This window comes from Pelecanus crispus, chromosome 5, assembly GCF_030463565.1.
Source record: "Pelecanus crispus isolate bPelCri1 chromosome 5, bPelCri1.pri, whole genome shotgun sequence".
NCBI classification, from domain to species: Eukaryota; Metazoa; Chordata; class Aves; order Pelecaniformes; family Pelecanidae; genus Pelecanus; species Pelecanus crispus.
In genome coordinates, this window is record NC_134647.1 from 42,585,630 (window position 1) to 42,604,479 (window position 18,850).

The 18,850-nt window shown below is 39.7% G+C and overlaps 1 protein-coding gene across 3 annotated transcripts in view; it reads right to left on the reverse strand.

Moving 5' to 3' along the window:
- AGAP1 (ArfGAP with GTPase domain, ankyrin repeat and PH domain 1) overlaps positions 1–18,850 on the reverse strand; it is a 402,330-nt gene that overhangs the window by 41,901 nt on the left and 341,579 nt on the right. For all 3 annotated transcript variants that reach the window (XM_075710335.1, XM_075710334.1, XM_075710333.1), the window contains 2 exons: positions 3,425–3,579; positions 974–1,064 (listed from right to left, as the gene is read on the reverse strand). In XM_075710335.1, the coding sequence (XP_075566450.1) occupies positions 974–1,064; positions 3,425–3,579 (246 nt within the window). The remainder of the gene's footprint in view (positions 1–973; positions 1,065–3,424; positions 3,580–18,850) is intronic.

An 18,850-nucleotide genomic window follows, 5' to 3' on the forward strand; every position in this document is an offset into this window, starting at 1 on the left:
AATTAGTCATACAAAAGCACTTGCACTTCCAAATGAATGTTGATTTTAAAGTTAACTGGGATGTTAGAATGCCTTAGACCAGTAGTCAAAATCCTGAAGAGCAAGTCATAAAAAAAAAAAAAAAATTATACCCAAAGAAAAATAAATGAATATTTTTCCATTTTAAGCACATGTAAAAATCACAAGAAAAGTTCTGACTTTCAAATATCAAAGAAATAAAAATGCACAAGTTCTCAGTCTTTCTGCTTCTACAACTAATTGCTTTAGAGCAAGAGTACTTCCTTTTTGTGGCTTTGTTGCAAACCCCTGGAACTAAAGAGCACCAGAATAATGACCTCAGACGCGGTTAGTGAGGTGAACCGCAGCTCAAAGTATTCTCAAGAACACTTTTCTGAACTCTAAGTGTATGTTTTAAAAAATAAAAAAAGGGCAAGAATCACAAAGGGGAGAAAAAAATATCCCAAATCAGTTTTCTAGTATCCAGATATAATGAGCAATGACTTTGGTTTCTTCTGACAAGTAACCCTAAAAAAACCAACCAACCAACCAAAAAAAAAAAAACCAAACCAAAAAAACCCCCAATCAAACTCTACCTCTTTGAAAATATTACCACAGTACACGTGCCCTCTCCACGCAAAGCAGGAGGAAAACGGAAGTAACTGATGTCAAACAGTAAACTTGTTTTTCCTTTTCTTCAAAGGAAAGTGAAGAAATGCTGACATTTAAAGTGTCATGTGAAACAACAAGGGGAAAAAATTAGGATGCATCTGACACAGCATATATTAAGTATGAATTAACATAAAATAAATCTGATTAAGCAAACTCCATAATGAAGAAGACACATTCAAACAACATATGGAACATAATAAAGCAAAAGACAAAGCCCATGGCGGGCGTCCACATAAGTTTCGGCCAAGAAGTAGTCCTGGCCAAGAAGTCGTCAATTTTCTGAAGCCAAGCAGCCAATACTTACTCTGTGCTTCACAGTCCACACAGTGGGAATTGCCTCTGATGTTCCTTATGGACTGAAGGGCCATGGCCTCGTTCTGACTCGTCAGGCGGGACTGCACAGATTTAAAGAAATGCATAAGCAACAAATAAGAACCCAATAAAAAGGGTTACATGACACAACTGTCAGCTGAACAAATGGCAAAACCCAAAGCTTAGATCAAGGTTGAATGAATGTGATCAAAGAACCCAAGTTCTTGGTTTGCCTCTCAAGAAATGATGATCCTTTGGCATCTCCAAGTACTGCAAGCCCAGGCCTGCCAAGCAGGGACTCCTCTTTCTTCCCATGTTTCTGACAGCTCAGGATTACTCCCAGGGCTCTCTCCACCCTGCCCAGGAGCTCCCAGTGTTTTGGCGTCTCCAGTCTGGATTCTAACAGATGGGGAGATGGCGCAGAGGAAAACCAAGCTTCAAAATGAACCCTGCTATTCACAAGTAAAGTGGTCACAGTGTAGGTTTACTTCTTGAGATAAATGAGATAAGAATATTATTTTATAAAATCTATTTATTTTATTGATGTTTATGCTTTTGCTAATGAAGACTAAGGGATGGTTAGCAAAAGCAACTGAAACCTTTTTATCATCAAAAGGTCAGCTTTAATCAGACAGCTCCCATTTAAATTCTCTCCACGATGACCTGCCAATGACCTCTACTTGGACCTGGAGAGACTGTCACAATGTACAAGTAGTTCAGTTCTACCCAGCTAAACTGTCTTGTGGGCCTTCTGAGAAGAAATATGTTAGCTGTAGCAACTGATGGGCTCTTTTGCAGTGAATTGATTTAAGCAGGATGAAGACCGGGTCTTAAGTATGGCCATGTGGAAATATGTCCTCCTGATCTATCAATAGGACACCTACTAAGCCTGTCCAACTAACTACACTTTGCTATTCCAGCTAGTTTTTCTGACATGTTTTGAGACCTCAGTAATACTTTAGAGAATAAACAAACCTCTCTGAGCATTGTAGCAGGCTGAATATATAACCCAAAAAGCTCCCTGTACACGCGTAATCTTATCAATGGATTCTCCCTTTCGAAAGAATATTTAATATACACAAAGGCCAATCTTCTCTCTGGGTACTGCATAGTAAGTATTACCAGGCAGTCTTTTGTATTAGTATTTTTATATTGGTGTTAGTGTACAGATTTCCTCTACTGTGCTCCCTTAACATACATAGTCAAATGCATAAATCCATGAAAGGCAAAAAACCATATAAGCAGCCATTTTTCTCTATCTCAGAAATACATACTGGAAATAAATAATTTTTTTAAACAAAATGGGACGTAAATTATATTATTATGATTATAATTACTGGTGTCTGATCTACTCTGGTAGATCAGGGGAATGAAAGCAGGCATTCATTTCAAAATATGAGTCTCCTTGCAATATAAAATCATTAAAGACATCTGTTAGGTGGATAATGTTAAAGGATCTATGGGTCTGAATAATTACTCCTCACTTCTCTCCCTCCACTACCACTCAACACCTTGCTCTCTAGTTGTGAAGTGTTTGCAAACACAGACACTCCAGCAGCAGAAGTTCTCTTGCCCTCCCAAAAATGAGCAATGGCTGAAGAAGTCTCAGATTTTAAACACTTATTTATTTATTTAGACAAGAAAAAAGAACAAATTACTTCTGTCATGATATGAAAGCATTGCAAGGTAGAACGCCTGTACCTCTTAGACAATGTTCACCTTGCCCCAAAAACCTTTAATGAACTGTTTCTGGATTTGCTTTCTGCTATATTAGTTAAGGCAGAAAACCATAAAAAAATTAATTCAGTGTAATTAAAGAAAAATTGTGCATATGCTTTATAAAGCAACAGACACAAAAGCAATAGCCTAATTTTGATTTCTGTGATTTGTATTACTTCATCACGGCAGAGTCCTATGGCTGAATGCTACTGCACATTTATGGTTAGGCCAACCAGCACATTTAAATTTTGCCATGCAGGAGCTTAGTAGATTTAAGTAGAGATTTGACTACTAATACGCTGGGTTTTGGGTCTGCATCCACTCTTCTCCAAGACAGGCTTGTCCTCAAGGGCCTTCTGCAGAACTCTAACCTGAAACAAACCTGAATCTGCTGCAGTGACTACACTATACAACTTCTCAGTAGGGAGAGTCCATGACCTAGCCCCAAGTTTCAGTCAAAATTTTAAGAGCAATACCAAAGGCAAAACAGATAATCCAGGAGCTTCATTTATTCAATTGCTGTAACAAATGAACTGTAAAACAGGCTACAGCACCAGCTGTCTTGAAATATCTGAGATATACATGCAGCTCTAATGATGCTCTGTCATGTGCCTAATACCTGCATGTCTCTAGGAGCACAGGTTTAAAATTCAAAGTTCTTGATTTTGCTTTCCTTTTAAAGCTCAACCAACCATTGTTTTCAGTATTACTCTGTGTACCATACCTTGTTCTTGCTGCTCTCACATGACTGTAAACTGGCCAAGATCTGACTCTCTATGGCTTGTACCCATGCATCTCTTTCTTCATATGTGGTAGCTTCAAAGTGCCAAGTCTGGCCGGTGAGAGAGACAATGATAAACTCAAAGTTTTCTTCTTGTTCTGAAAAAAACATGCAATAGGAAGAAAAGTTTAAGGATATCAATAGCTAGGCCTAAGCAATCTTGGTTGATGAACATTTCTGCAACGTAAAAAACAAATGCAGGTCTGGACATTTGAGGTTTGAGGCTAGATACATCCAACTACCCTGCAGTTGCACAACCCATCAGAAAATGACCTGTGGATCCACTGCTTTTTTTCTCCAAATGTTATGTAGATGAAGTACTGTTTTGGGTAAATATTCAGTTCCTGTGTCCACTTATGAGTTTGGTATTGAGTGTATACCTTTCTCAAACACAAAGTGGCTAGAAAGCATTATTTAGACTTAAACCTGAGGCGCTAAGAGCTACATAACGTAAAAACCGGTGTGCCACAAAATAACTTTAAAGATGAATGGGCCATAAAGAGCTGACAATACAGAAAATTTGACAATTTACCCTCTTCCTTCAAGTACTTGTTTACATGTACAGATGTATTAAAAGTGGACGTGTACATTTTCTTGTCTACAGCATAAATACATTGGGTTATATATAATACACGATTAAAATCAGTTCAACCTATTCAACACTCACGTTCGACACGGGAGATGAGAAAATGATCTGAGGAGCTAGCAGAAAGGGTCAATGAAATATCCTTAGGGCTACTAGAGTATAAGGACAACTATTCAGGCCAGAAGACCGCAGCGTATGAAAATACCAGCAGAACTGAACTAAATGGACACACTCCAACTACACATGGGACACAAAAGTCAAATTAAAAAAAAAAATCAAGGAAGCTGAAACAGAGTCAGTGGAATTAGGAAGGGCAGGCATGAAGCATGAAAGGAACAGAATAATAGAGCATAAAGTTCTGGTGAACATCAGCCATAATGGGCTTTAGAAAGAGCATTTACATTCGCTTGTCTGCTAATGACTTATTATATATTCAGAGCCATGAAACTCCTGCATTACCTTGTCATCCATAAGCATGCAAAGATAAGTGACAAATCTAGCACTAGCTTTAAAGACAGTACTGCTGCTCACTGGCAGTCATTTTCTCAACCTGTGGGGTAACTGGTTTTCCTTGATAAACTCCATGCTAGCAAGGCCAGTGCCTACACTGCTTTAATGAAGTCTCAAAAAACAGTAGAAGGTTACTTTGCACCTTGAGGTGAGAATAAACACAGAGGTGAAGGTTATTTCCAGGTGCATGAGGGCACCTGAAGCAGCAGTTTTACTAAAAAAAAAATAGTGTATGGGATAAGAAGGAAAACAAAGATAAGAGAAATGATGCAACTGTACAGCTATAACTACGTTTCCATTTTAGCAACACTGTGTTAAAAAAAAAAACATGTAGACTCATTATCCAAAATGCTATGATTAAATCATGGAAAAAGCCACATTTATCAAACAGAGCTTTCAAGATATTATGAGGAAGATATAAGAGGAACTACTCAACAATAAAGGAAATTACATTCAGTCCTGTGCACTGTCTCCTGTAGAACAACACAGCTACGGTCTTCTGCTTACAAAGAAGTGGTATGGTATACGGTCAGTGGGGAGGGTACAGGCATATGCAGAACTATGCATATGTTGACAAGAACAGGGAATGATGGTGAAGCAAGAGAACATGAAAAACTGAATCCCACCTGAGGCAGCCCCCTGTAGAGTCTAACTTAGGAAATTCATTGTTCTTAGGCTTTTCAATGGCTTCTAAGTGATAAAACTTTGTATTCCTGAAATCTTACTAAAGGAGGATTTCCAAATGATGGTCACTAAATGTTCAGAAAATCCTTCTATATGAATTACTCAGCACGGGTGGTACTGAGACACACGTATTGTTACAGCAGGGATGCTGCAATAGGCAGTAACACAAAGGCCCTTTTCAGCCTCACTCCATGTTCTGCACCTCATGCCCTTCTCCTTCAGCCCTTTCCTTCTCCACTCACAGCTCTCCTCCAGGCTGCATCGTATTTTCCCTGCACCTCTCTCCCCTGACCATACACCATAGCACTTCTATGTAAGCCAAAGGCTTAGTATAAGCTGAAGGAGCTGCCTACTAGAGAAAACAGTCATCTTGCCACCTCAAGTTAAAAATTCCCCACACCTCCTTTTCAAGTAGGGAGGAGGGCCTCTAGGGATGCAAAGACACAGAAGAGCACAATGAGAGAGGAGCCTTCTCCAGTGCACGTGGCAGGGCTGACTTCTCAATGCATTAACAACTCAACAAGTACATGTGGTATATAACTAATACTCAACAAGTACATATGGTGTATCTTTAGAGAGTCTCTCTGCACTAATCCTGTATCAGTTCATCCCAGCATTTAAGTACTAGGTGACTTTCCAGCATTACAATTCCAGACTAAAAGAAATACATACAATCAAGATGCAGCATCATTGAATCCTCCTATTTGCCAATAATCCTGATTGTATACATGAAGCTGGTTTGCCCAAGAAGGGCTTATGAGAAATAAACTCTGCAATTCAGCCAGCATACTGTTTAGAAGTGAGGTTGAAATACTGTCTTGCAGTGGTACATCTGCAAGCTTTGTTTTCCAGAAACACTACACAAAATTATTTCCCTGCTTATGGGAGACCTATGGTGGAGGACACAAACCCCGTTATTCAGGCGACTGGAGTGCAATTCAGGAAACACCTCCAGCCATTTCCCATGCTTGCTCTTCCATACACCAAGTCTCCTTTTCCTAAGGGAGAGGCTCCCATGTTTCATCTGCTGACCTTTTCTGCTGTGACCAGCTGACACCATGACAAAAGCTGTAAAGACCTTGCACAGCCTTTGTGCCTCAGGATCACAAAGTCCACGTAACACGCCGGTGAGTCTGTCCCAGCACAGCCCCACCATGGATTATGAGGGCTAGAATGTGTGTTTTAAGGCTGGGCTGGAAGGACATTTTCAGTTCATCAGTAAGTTAGCTGAAAACTTGGTCATTTCTGATGATACATTAAGAACATACAAGTTTGCGCTCTCCTATATCCACTAAAGCTTCAGGTTTACTCCCTAAAAAGCTCAGATGAAAAGCAACTGTGCCAGTTGAAGATGTGTTCAATAATACATTTTCTGTTTAAATACACTGATTTTTTTTTTTTTTTTTGGTAAGCACAATTGTGAAACAAAGCAGCAACGCCTGCTCCATGTCACCCACAGGGCAATGCCTACAAAAGATGAGTAGCAAACGTGCACGTCCTTAATCACCGCATACACGAACAGGAAAATCCAGACAGCAGAATGAAATTGTTCAGTTTTACTCTTCAGAAAAATTATAGGTTGTGCTATTTAAATCCCTGTGAGCCCAATCACAAAATTTTATTAAACAGTTTTCCATGTTTAACAGTTATTCATAGAAAGGTCCACTATAATAGTATTTTAGCACCATCAACCTGTCGAAATCAACCTGCCCAATTACTCCAAACTACATTAATAACACCGGATATTACACTAATTGTGTCCAGTTTCTATGCAGACGAGGTCCCACGGGGCTAATTTTGCATCCTTAGGGGCAAGAAACTCAGCCATCAACCTGATTTCACTAGGAATCCCTCCTCATTACACAAGTCCAGGCTGTCAAACTTCTTTTTTAAAAAAAGGTTAATGGGCCAATCAGTCATCAATTATTTCCTGGAAGGCCAGCAGACAAAGGGTTAAAGTGTGAAGAACCAGCTGCAACTGATTTCCATTTGGAAGTTATTATTAACAGGAGATGTCTAAAATGTTGCTGCTTTTGTTTGTTTTGCCTTTTTAAGTGGGAAGGGGTGGCTAGAATGGGAAATGAGCTGAAACTGTAAGATTATGATGATACAGAACCTAAAGCATAAGTGATTTTTTTGTTTTTAGAGGACCAGTGGAAGTGGGCGTGCAATCAGTGACTTTTAGGAAAACCACCACACCACTTCCAAGAAGCTACATGGTACCACCGTTTATGCTGCATATACTGTTTTCACCATTATCTTTTCATAGTAAAGTTACTGCATTTAACCCAAGTTCACATTTATTTTGCTCTGCCAAAAGACGGACATTGCTGCAGCCCACCCACTTACAGAAAACAAGATACACAATTTCTTAGAAGCAAAGGATTGTGCAAGGGAAAACAAATGTTTAGGCATGGTCTCACTGCTTTCCCATACCAATACTTGTGTTTATTGTATGTAACAGAGATCAGATTTAGAGAACTACACTGAAAAGAACTACAGGATACAATTAGTCTATAACTTGTTCCAGAGAACTCAATTGTCTACTAAAATGTAGGGAAAACACATGTCCAGAAGCAGTTACTCCTCTTGGTATCCCATAAGATCGGTTCTAAATGGTGTGAATATATCAGTTTGATCACAATTTCCACTTCCCACATCTTTTGTTCTCCATAAGAATTACGAATTGTATAAATAGCCACCAACACTTTGCACCAGTGGTGGGTAACCACAAGCACAGTTTGAAGTCAACAGAAGACAGGGGTCCCTTTCCGCCAGGCACTCTACAGTCAGAAATTACACCCATCCCAAAAGTTTGCTTTTAAACAAAAAAATATTTTTCCATGGGTATAAAACAAAGACTTGCCAGGCTTAAGGCTCTTCTCATAGGCATACACGAATATTTTGCCAGAGTCAGAAATAAAACTGGATCTTCTGGCTTCCAAGCCAACCAGCCTCTTTCACTAGGTGAAAGTACACAGATTGTGCATTTGCATCTTTGCCCAACGTAGTTGTCATCAGAGGATACTGGTGCTGCTGCTAATTAATAGTAACATATCATGCATGTCTGGTGGATGATGCCACTCACACAGGAAACATTTTCCAGAAACAAGAAGTGCAGAACCAAAAGATTCTCAATGGTGTATTTCAAACACCCGTGAAGCATCTTCAAGTGTTGAGGTTACAGCTTGAAACCTAGTCAAGCCTGCCTCAAGTAACACTGAGACCTAGTTAAACTCCCTTTTTATCATGCCCTTCTCCCTCTCTCAAAAATCACTTCTACTTAAGCACCCTTCCTTAATAACCCTTCATCTTGTCAAAAGGATGAGAATGAAAACCTGCCAAGGTGCCCTAGCAATCAACATTAGATATTTACAATATACTGTTTGTTTACAACAAAGGCACGTGCTATTTACACACTATATAATGTTAACTATCCTTACCTTTTGCCACTTATTGTAAATTATCCTTTTAAGTTGGAAGATAAGTATGTTTATTAGCAGCCTCAATTAAGGAAATATTTGTGCCATGTCCCACTGGGCATGACTATGCTAATACTTCTCTCCCCTTTCCAAACCCAGTGTCTAAATCTAATTAGTTTCGAAAATCAACCCTATCAGGACAATATAGCTCTGCTATCGGTTGCCCACAGCTCTTGATAAAGGTTGTGTTCTACTGGAAGAATTTTTCAGTGGTACTGTTTTATATCGCTGTGACAAACTGGCGACGAAAGGCTGGTTTCTACCTCAAGGGACTAATCCCCCCCTGTCACATGTACTTGTTTTATTTGGATGCCAAGACAACACAGTTTGAAGAAATCCATGAAGTAATTTTAAAATTCAGTTCCTACAGTACATGAGTCTACACTTGCATTAGGTGTTTCCTAACATGTTTCAAGCCTGCGGTTTACTTTTTAAATTACACGTGTTTCAAAGCTGAAGAGCTTGCTTAACTGAGAGGCGTTGCGAAGCCGAGTCTATTGGGCAGAGCTTATCTCGGGTGCTCTGAACAGCCTCCCCCTCCATCTGCCACAGTTAGCAAAAGTGAACTTTGTGCATAGGCACAGCACCACGGCAGGAAAGGCATCACTAACTTTTAAGCAAACGGTAGTTTAGGAGTTAATGAATATGCAGAAGAAAAGTTTTCCCTGGCAACTCAGATGCAGCACTGTTTAACACGTCAGATACGTAACCATGAAGAGTGGAAAAATGAGGATTTAGTATCTTTATGCATGTTAAACCATAGCATGCAGAGCACAGCCATTTAATTTTGTAAAGATACTCCTTTCTGCTGTGCTGCAAAATCTGTTGATACAGGAAAAATAATTTTGTATTTTAGCAATACTGCTATGATATCAGGTACAAATGACTCCAGCTTGTCTTAAAACCAGAGCAGGGTCTGTTTTAAGTATAACATACTGATATTACATACCTTCCCCCTAGAGAATCAAAGGATTGCTTAAAGCCTGTCCGCCTGCAATAAGGAGCAGGTGGGACTTTTTCATTTGTCAGTGGCTCCCTATAGAAAAAAAACAAAATCTGAAAACAAAGAGTTTTAGACAAACTCTGAAATTAAAGAAAGTAAAATTTCTTGCAATCATACAAAACTGATGAAGGAACAGCGGAGGACAGAGTTGTACAACATCCTGCTTCTCTCTGCCCTCAGAAGTTGCAGTTCTTCAGCTGTGATCTTACACACAGCCACCTCTGTGAAGATCCTGCCCTTCCTCACTCCTCTGTGACCAGGACAGACACATCAGAAATGCAATATTTTTGCTATCATATAGCCAAAAGACAGGAGACACATTCAGGGAGGACTCTTAGCTTTGCACAGTGCACAGCAAAAGTGACTCTGTGTCAGCACAAGAGACCCACCACGCTGAGGACCATCCATACACCTGCTTCTGCCAAGCATCTACAAAACAATTACAGCACCTGAGCTGCAGATTTTTCCATCTTAATCAGAGATTTTGCAACCTGGAAGCATACAGAATACCTAAATAATAGGACTGGCATTAAAAATTATCAGCGAGGTTGCTTTCTAGATCAAGCTTTCAAAAATGGAACTGTACACGATGGGAATATTTTTGGTTCGTAAAAAGATGTAAGTGCAATTGAGCAAGTGTGTGCTAAAGACTAAAGCAGATTTGTTATTCTGGACTGTCATTTCCTATCACCGTTCTCTTTTTTTGAAGGCATAATTATCTAAACATGTGGCTTTTAATACTTACAATGCTCATTAACTAGACATTTGCATGTCTCACCATTCCAGCTTTCACACAAAGGCTTAAGATACCAGCTCAAAGATGCACAGCTATGGAGGACATTGAATATTCAGTTTTTAGTGGGGATAATACATTCAAAAAAAAGATACATTTGTCTGATTTCACAATTTCATTTTGATGATGCGTCTCAAAACTCTTTGGACCATGGCCATCAGGAACATGTTCCCATACACTTATCCAAGGTGCCTTTGATACGTAGTTTGATCAGTAAGATAAAAGATACCTCAAACTAGACAGGCCCTAAAAAATGAAATCTTTTATCTATAAAACACAAGGGAATTATTTATACTTGTTTCCCTGTTTATATCTAACAGGTAGATATAAAATTACAAGCTTCTCAAGCAGTAAGCCTGTAACAACAAACAGTGATTAGAAGAAAAATCTGGCTAGGAGATAAAAACCAGCAAATACATACAAAATTACAAATCATTAAAAAGTATCTAGTTAGTTTCCTATTAAACAGACACCCCCCCTAAGCTTATTAACGTCCAACAATCATTTTCTCTCATTTTGTATTTTGTACTTCATACTTGAAAAGATAACAAAAGGATCAAAATAGACAGTTTTGCAACTGTTGCTCTGAAAGGTAATAATTTTACATTTACACTGAGAAATAAAACAAAATTATAATTAAAAAAGCTTCCTTAACAAGCTGCAGTAAAATCACACTTTTGTTTCCTACGTACACTTTGTGTGGCAGCAAGAGCAAGGCATCCGACAGCAATACAGCAGTAATTGTGCAAAAAAAGGACGGTGATATAAATCACCAAAGGTTAATGATCAGGATGTGAACAGAGGGACTTGTTTACAGAAATAGCATGCAATTTAAAATTTACAAGAGATTTAATGCCACCGCTTGGCAATCACTAAAATCAACAGCCCAGAAAACAGTGACATTAAGAAAAATATTACAGTTATAATCATTCCAAAATAAGTCAATTAGTGTTAGGGCATGCGCTTGCGATTACTTGACCCATTTGGTTTGCACTTAAGTGAAGAAAAAAAAAATCCCCCTCCCTTATACCAAGATTACTGAGTTGTGACCTATTTTGCATTCCTTATTTCTTACACCATCCCTCTTACATACTGTTGGAGATGGTGGCTGAGGTTTTGTTTTTTTCTCTCCTTGCCTGGCTTCCAAGTAATTCTGACCTTTGACATTTGTAATAATAAAAAAAAAAGAAGGAAGTTTATAATTGTGTTGTTCAAATGAAGGTGGAGGGGGGGGGGAAAATTCAATGTGCTATTATACAAAAGCCATGACGGCTGTCTTCGGTGGGAAAAAAGCAATGTAAGTCAATTTGTGAACTTTGGCACCAGGTGACCTTTAGAAATACAACAATATACAGAATTTACAAGCAAGAGTAGCACATGCAAATGACCCGGCACTGTCTCGCCTTTGGATTAGAGCTGCAAAGAGCATTATGGAGAAGGCTTGCACAAAACAAATTAAGACTGTTACTTAAATGTCACGGCACACTATTGTATTTGGCTACAGATCATTACACCTGATACTAACACTTTTAAAAACTGTAATAACTTGGGAAATATTACATTGAGTGCCCACATGTAGAAAGGGAAAATATATATATAAAAAAAAATAAATAAAAGAAGAAAATGGGTTCCTGAAGTAATTTAAACATCACCACTCCACGACTAGAGGGAAAGGTCAAAATTTAAGTAAGCTGAAAGGAACATGAATGGCAAAATAAAATGCACAAACAAAAAGATGAAAAGACCAACTGGAATGACTCTGCAAACATGAGATGAAAGCACGCATGCTTTGGGCAAATTTGATTTCCATGCCCACACCGGGTAAGGGAGAGACGCAAGGAGGACAATTTTTGCAAAAGTGGGTTAAAAAAAGGGGTAAGAGAGGAGGTGTTCATCTAAAACGGGTGGGTTTGTTACCTTCGGTGTTGGTGCTGCTGCTGCTGTATATATTTCGCAGGCTACCAACACGGTTTAGTTTCCAAGCTTTGCGTTTGGCTGCGTCCAGAGAGCAGAAGGGGAAGAGAAAAAAAAAAGAGAATAAAAATAAAGAAAAAGGAGGAAAAAAAAAATGAAAAAGGGGAGAAAAGAAACATCAAAATAGCATGTGAAGTAAAATACAAGCACAAGCCTGTTAACATGTGAAGAGCTACACAGAGAAAATGCACACAGGACTATACAGCCTCTCCAATCCATGGACGATACAGAAAGCCTCTTACTGAGAGTGTTTTTTTTAAGTCTCTACAACATGACACGATTTGACAAGATTAAATGGATCTGCTATTGGAACAGACAAAAACCAGAGCAGTAGAAGTAAAACAATGCAGGAAGTATTTGGATAGAGGACACATGACTAGGCAAAACAGCTACTGTAAAATGAGATTTAATTAATAACAAAACACAGACAGACAAGAGCTCCTTTTCCTCCAAAAGCCTGTATTGATCACTTGGTGCCTGTAGTTCACCTTTAAAACACGGTTTTACATCATCACCTTTAAAAGTTGAGGTGATGATGTAAAGGCCTTAAACTCTTATAACAACAAAGCGTGTTATTTGTAGCACTGAGCTTAGAGGCATTACTTAATTATTTTGAAGAGTGCCAAGTAGACATTGATGCAAATGATGTTTGTGGTCCTCCCCTCCTCCCCCAGGCAAATCACTGCAAAACCAAAGTATTTATTTGGAAAGCAAAAAAAAATTATATCCTTTATATAAGAGGCAACACCCTCGCTTTATTAGAATTGCCCCAAACTTTGAGATTCTCTGAGTTCCCAGCTGCCATTTTACAATTAGCAGAAAATATTGCTCAAAAGCACTCAACTTCCATGCTCATTAGGAGAGAGCACATTTTCATGTTCTTTAAAATCGACATGTTTTGCCTCAAGAGTGAATTCACAGTGTGAGAAGTACATTCAATCAACAATATGTTTAGCCTGAGTTTCATCAGGCAGGAACCGTATGAAACATCCAAGTACACCATGACACTGCTGGCACCCAACAGCGGCTGAAGCAGAGATGTCCCCTCTTCTCCACCATGGACATTCCCATATCTGAGAAGGGAGCTGTGTATCTGCTAAAAGTGGTATCTCTATAGGCTTTCCAGCCGCTGCATCAGCTTACCTAATCAAAAACCAATGATGCAGCACTGCTTGGCGTGCAACTGTTTTGTAAAATCTGTTTTACAGGAGCAGAGAAGAGATCACTGGGGTCAGTGACAAGTGGAAGAACACCCAGACCTCCTTCTGAGCTGCCTTTCTCAGCATGTTGCCCAGCCCTCCTGCCCACAGACAGTGGAGAGCTTTGAGTTTGGGTGTGAGACTTCTAAAAAGGACAGCATCAGTTACATGAATTATGATTGATTTTTAAGATGTGTTTGAAAATGGAACAGTCTTCCACTCCCATTCAGCTCAGAGTCTGTTATGAAGAAACTCATATGGTAAATCTGGAGTAAGACCATTCTCCCCCTCACCACAGATGCTCTTCACCCTTCAGGATGACACACGAACATCACACAACTTAGCGAATACTGCAATACAACCATTTAAAAATTTTCTTTCTATATTTATGAGAGAACTTTTTTAATGCCCCATGAAACTCAGCCCAAATGGCTGCTTTCACAGATAAGGAACAGTGATGTGAAGCCATTCCAATCTTTAACAAAAAGCTTGATTTTCAGCTAGAGCTAAGGCTGGAAGAGAAATGCCTAAACACTCTAGACCTCTAAGGTACATACTGTTTTAATAAAGCCATCTACAGTCTTTAATGCTATGTACTCAAAGGGAAAACTGAGGACTGGATATCTGAGTGACATCCTTTAGAATGCATCTTGCTGAAATTAAAATAGATAACACTACCTGGAAGCCTATGTTAGATCTATCTAAAAAGTAAAGTTCATGAAATCTAAAAATATCTTAATTGTGTGCATCCTTCAATATGAAAAAATCTTCAGTTTTAAGACACATTTAACAAATCCCAGCAGGTACCAGCAACTACAGAGGCACAATTTCCCCAGCTGAAAACTTGTTCTTCCTGAAAGAAATTTACATATAAATAGGCAAAATCGAGGTTTGGCACCCCTCAGAAAGGGAAGACCATCTCCAGTACACAAAGACCCTTTCCCAGCCCCTTTTCATTTTTCACACTTTAATGGCACGTTTGAGTATGGCCGTATGAGCAGGAAGTGAACTCGCAGCCTGGTTTTCTATTAACCTATTGATGAAATAATCCATTTTAATGTGTTAAGTGTCATGCCTTTTTCTTCTCTTAAAACAAATGGACTTTTTCACAGTGATGCTGAGGTCCTGATACATCAGTGTGTGTCCTTTAGCATTGATTAGGCTCCAGCCTGCTTCCTTGTGGTGTTCTGCTGTCTTTGAGGATTCAATAACATTATCATCAGCAGGGTTTGGACACTGCCAAGTGCAGCCTCCACACGGTGATTGATGTCCATGCAAACACCAGGGCCCGGCTTAGCCATCCTACCCTGCCTGCCTTCAAAATTACATACTGTCTACACGTTTTTGTTACCTACCAACACAGCCTTAACAGGCACTGACGGTCTTATTTGTCTGGTTTGTCTTTGACTTATATCCCAGGATATTCAGTCCACCTGGTCTGGCTTCACTTGCTGGTTCAAAAGTTAATTCAACAAAAGCTCTTGCTGACAGCTCTGAATGTCTATATCTATAGTATATACACACTTAAACAAACAAACCAACCAACCAACCCACCCTAGATGGTTTCCAATAAAAAGCTATAAGAAATTCTTACTTCATTATTTAACAGCAACTAAGCTCCCTAATTAGAAAGATCTCTAAGGTAGATTGAAGTATTTTCTGGAAGCCTGTGTTCTTCAAAAAAGACACTAAGAAGCATCTCTAACTAGAGATACTAGAAAAAACCAGATGAACACCTCTCTGAAATGTCAAATATCTGGAACGAAGGTAACTATTGCTCAGAAGACACCGGGTATTTAATTTAGCTTGTAACGAAATGGCAACTAGTATTCTGTCTGGTGTGTTGTGCAACCACAATCTGAATGACTAATGTATTTTATTAATGTTTCAAGAAAATCTTCTATTAACTTTGACACTTGCCCTGATCTCTGGCTTCACTGCCAACAGAAAAACAACACCTCGCAGCAATCAAAGCAGTCCCCCCATCCCAACCAGTGCATAGACACAGAGTAGCAGCACAGTTTCTGCTCTTATCCAAGCTCATTAACTCCAGAAATTTAGATTGCCAAGATTAAACTCCTGTCTTCACTGGGCAAATTAATTTGTGCATCCTAACACGCAACCTGGACTAGCACAAGAAGTCATTATCTGTCACCCAACAGCACAGAGCTTGGCTTTTAACAACGCTGCAAAACAATGCTGGGATCGTTGCAACATTTGACACGGCGCAAGCCATCGTCCACCTATTCCTCCCAGTAGTGACCACAGGAAGAAATCACAAAGCACCAAACCATGAAAGCTTTGACTCTCAGAGCTTGAGATGCATTTATTTAAGATGAAGGGTTAAAATGATTTCTTGAGTTCTTGCAAGGAAGCTGCTTTCAATTGTATCATCTATGATGGGATGCATCACTCATGCAGCACATATATACTGGGGTGTCTTGTTCAGATACACCAGTTAAGGACCTGGAATCTACCAGATTGATTTGTAAGGAGGAAGGAATGATGTGCTTCTATGTGACTGTGTCAAGTGTTACAATGGGCCATATGTGTATTAATTTTTTTATAGCAGAAGCTACTCCTTAGGTAGGACAGAGGTCAGCAATTGTTCAATCATCCCAGAAGAATATTTAGCAGCTAGCTGAAAATCTCCATATGCTGTAAAAGAACCACACACTATCTAAACAGACATGTCAGCTCAGCCCTAAAAAGTCACACACCAACCTGGAGAGTGAATTTTTCCCCTCTCAGTAATGTAGAAACTAGAGATTCCCTTCTTCCATCAAAACATCACCTGCAATGCCTGGCAACGCTGCTACGCATTTGGAAACAAGTAATTCCTGGGTTTACATATGCCTGACAAAAAAGCAGTTGCTTCCTTGTTTAATCAAACTGCCTGTTTGTTTTTTTTTGTTTGTTTGCTGGTTTTTTTTTTTTTTTTTTAAAAGGTCATCCTAAATGTCATCATAATTGTTATGGAAAATGAATGATACGAGCAATTGCAAACTTTTGCTGTGGCAAAACTGCAGTTCCTGCATCCAGGAAGGAGGACCAGATGAGCCTGTTTCCTTCCCAATCAGAGAGATTATTGTGGGCATATAACCACAGCCTCTCCAGAAGCCCTCCTGTTTCCTCCTTCACTCCTCCTACTTTACTTATCCAAAACGCTCTTGCAACTTTTTTATTTTTAATACCAGCTTTGTGTTTTAGGGATATTTGAAATGTGGTAGCTCAGACTTTTAGAAAGTAACCTTGCCATCTCTCCATCTAAACACTAAAAAAAGTCCAGCTCAGTCCAACAGTATGAGACAAAACACTTGCTACTGTTCATTCAGGCCTCACCTATGACTACTTAGAAGAAAAAAAAAACAAAATGAAAACCCAAGAATAAAGATTTCCCAGGTGTTGCCCATGACCTGCATTTTACCTCAACAATCCACAGAAGCCCTGACCAGGACAGACATGTCCTGATGTCAGGAGATGAGCCTGGCCTTCAGCACTTGCAGACCCTGCACTGAATTAAGACCCAGGACATGAAATATTCCAGGCTGAACACTTGCTTGAGCCACTTAGAAAGGTGTCCTTTTGCATAGTTTCTATCAGCAAACGCAGTTTATCTGGTTGCACACTCCTTGCGTACAGCTGGGAAGTGGACACAGCCCTGCAAAGCAGCACGCCAAAATGTGTACAGCTACTTGGCGTTTCACAAGGGCTGACAAATATTTTTCGATGGACGTGCTCTCTATGAAATAGGGCTACCGTACCAGTGATCTGTTGTTTCAGGGGGGGTTGCGTTACCCATGTTGACTGTCAACTTTTCTTCAGCTCTGCATATAACATATGAAAGTCAATTCAAACTGTCTGCACATAACCCTCCGTCTAGCCTCAAAACTATCATGCTGATTCACCGAGTCCAGCTGAATAAAGCCCTTCCATTTCAGGGAAGCAGCAGGCACAGTCCTCATACATATCCCTCTGCAAACATAACTTGACCTGAAGAGTCTTGAAATGGGAGAGTTTGTGTTTCCAGGAGCCATAAATCCTGCCCCCCGCCCCCCACCACTGCATCTGCCAATATTGCCAGACAAATGCCCTGCCACAGAAGGCTGTGGAGATGCACCTGCCTCATGCGATACGGGCACCAGAAAACAGCCCAAAGAGAGGGTGATTTCTAAGACCACTGGGCAAAAGTGAATAATTACAGACAAACTGCAGGCAAAGGAGCATTGCAGCTCACCAAGCAATGTCCTGGGCATCTAGCTACCTACAAATTGCTAATGGTACACACCATCAGGAGTTGATCTTGATTCAATAAACTCATCTTTCCAGAACATAGGCGTTGACCTCTTTTGGAATTAAGGTAAACAAGGCTCCCACTCTTTTTTCGTTCCGAACAAACTTTTCCTGCTTATTTTTAAAATATATTACTCCCACCATTCTGTCCTTCTGTTTCACCAACCACATGAGAACCATACAGCTTCCAGATCTACATCTTGGACCTTTAAAAACCCATACAAATCTGGAAGGGTCAGAAGTGTTTATTACTGTGGCTTTCCTATGAAGAGCCTTAACAAACTGCTTAAAGCAAACATGACTTAGCACACTCATGGTTTGACATGAAGAAATGCTGCAGACTGGCCGTTGCAAACAAAGAGAGGATCTGTGGCTGTAGAGCACATAGAGCATGGGAGTCCTGAAGGTCCTTGCCATGACTCTGTAGGTACTGACTGGACTCGCTGTGCTTGACCAGAGGCAATTCCACTCTGTTATTTCAGTTTTCTAGGTCCTCATCTGCAATTTTTCAGTTTGTAAGGCAGAGACTGTGATGCACACGCTGAAGGGGAAGCTATATAGGTTATTTAATACCTGTACAAGTCTTTGAACATCCAAACGCCACTGAAAGAGAGCACTAAAAACTGAATCCAAATAGAAGATACTTAAATCTAGTGGGAGATGATTGCATGTCAGGTGTCTGTCCATTATAGTAAGCCCCAATGATAAAATGGTGGCAACAGCTTGCCGTTTCAGCTCTGGGAGGACATCCAGCTGTACCAGGAGACACAGGCAAGCCTCCGTTTGCTGATGCTTTTGAGTACTCCACTTTGTGAGCTGAACTATACTCATTTAATGTACATGCT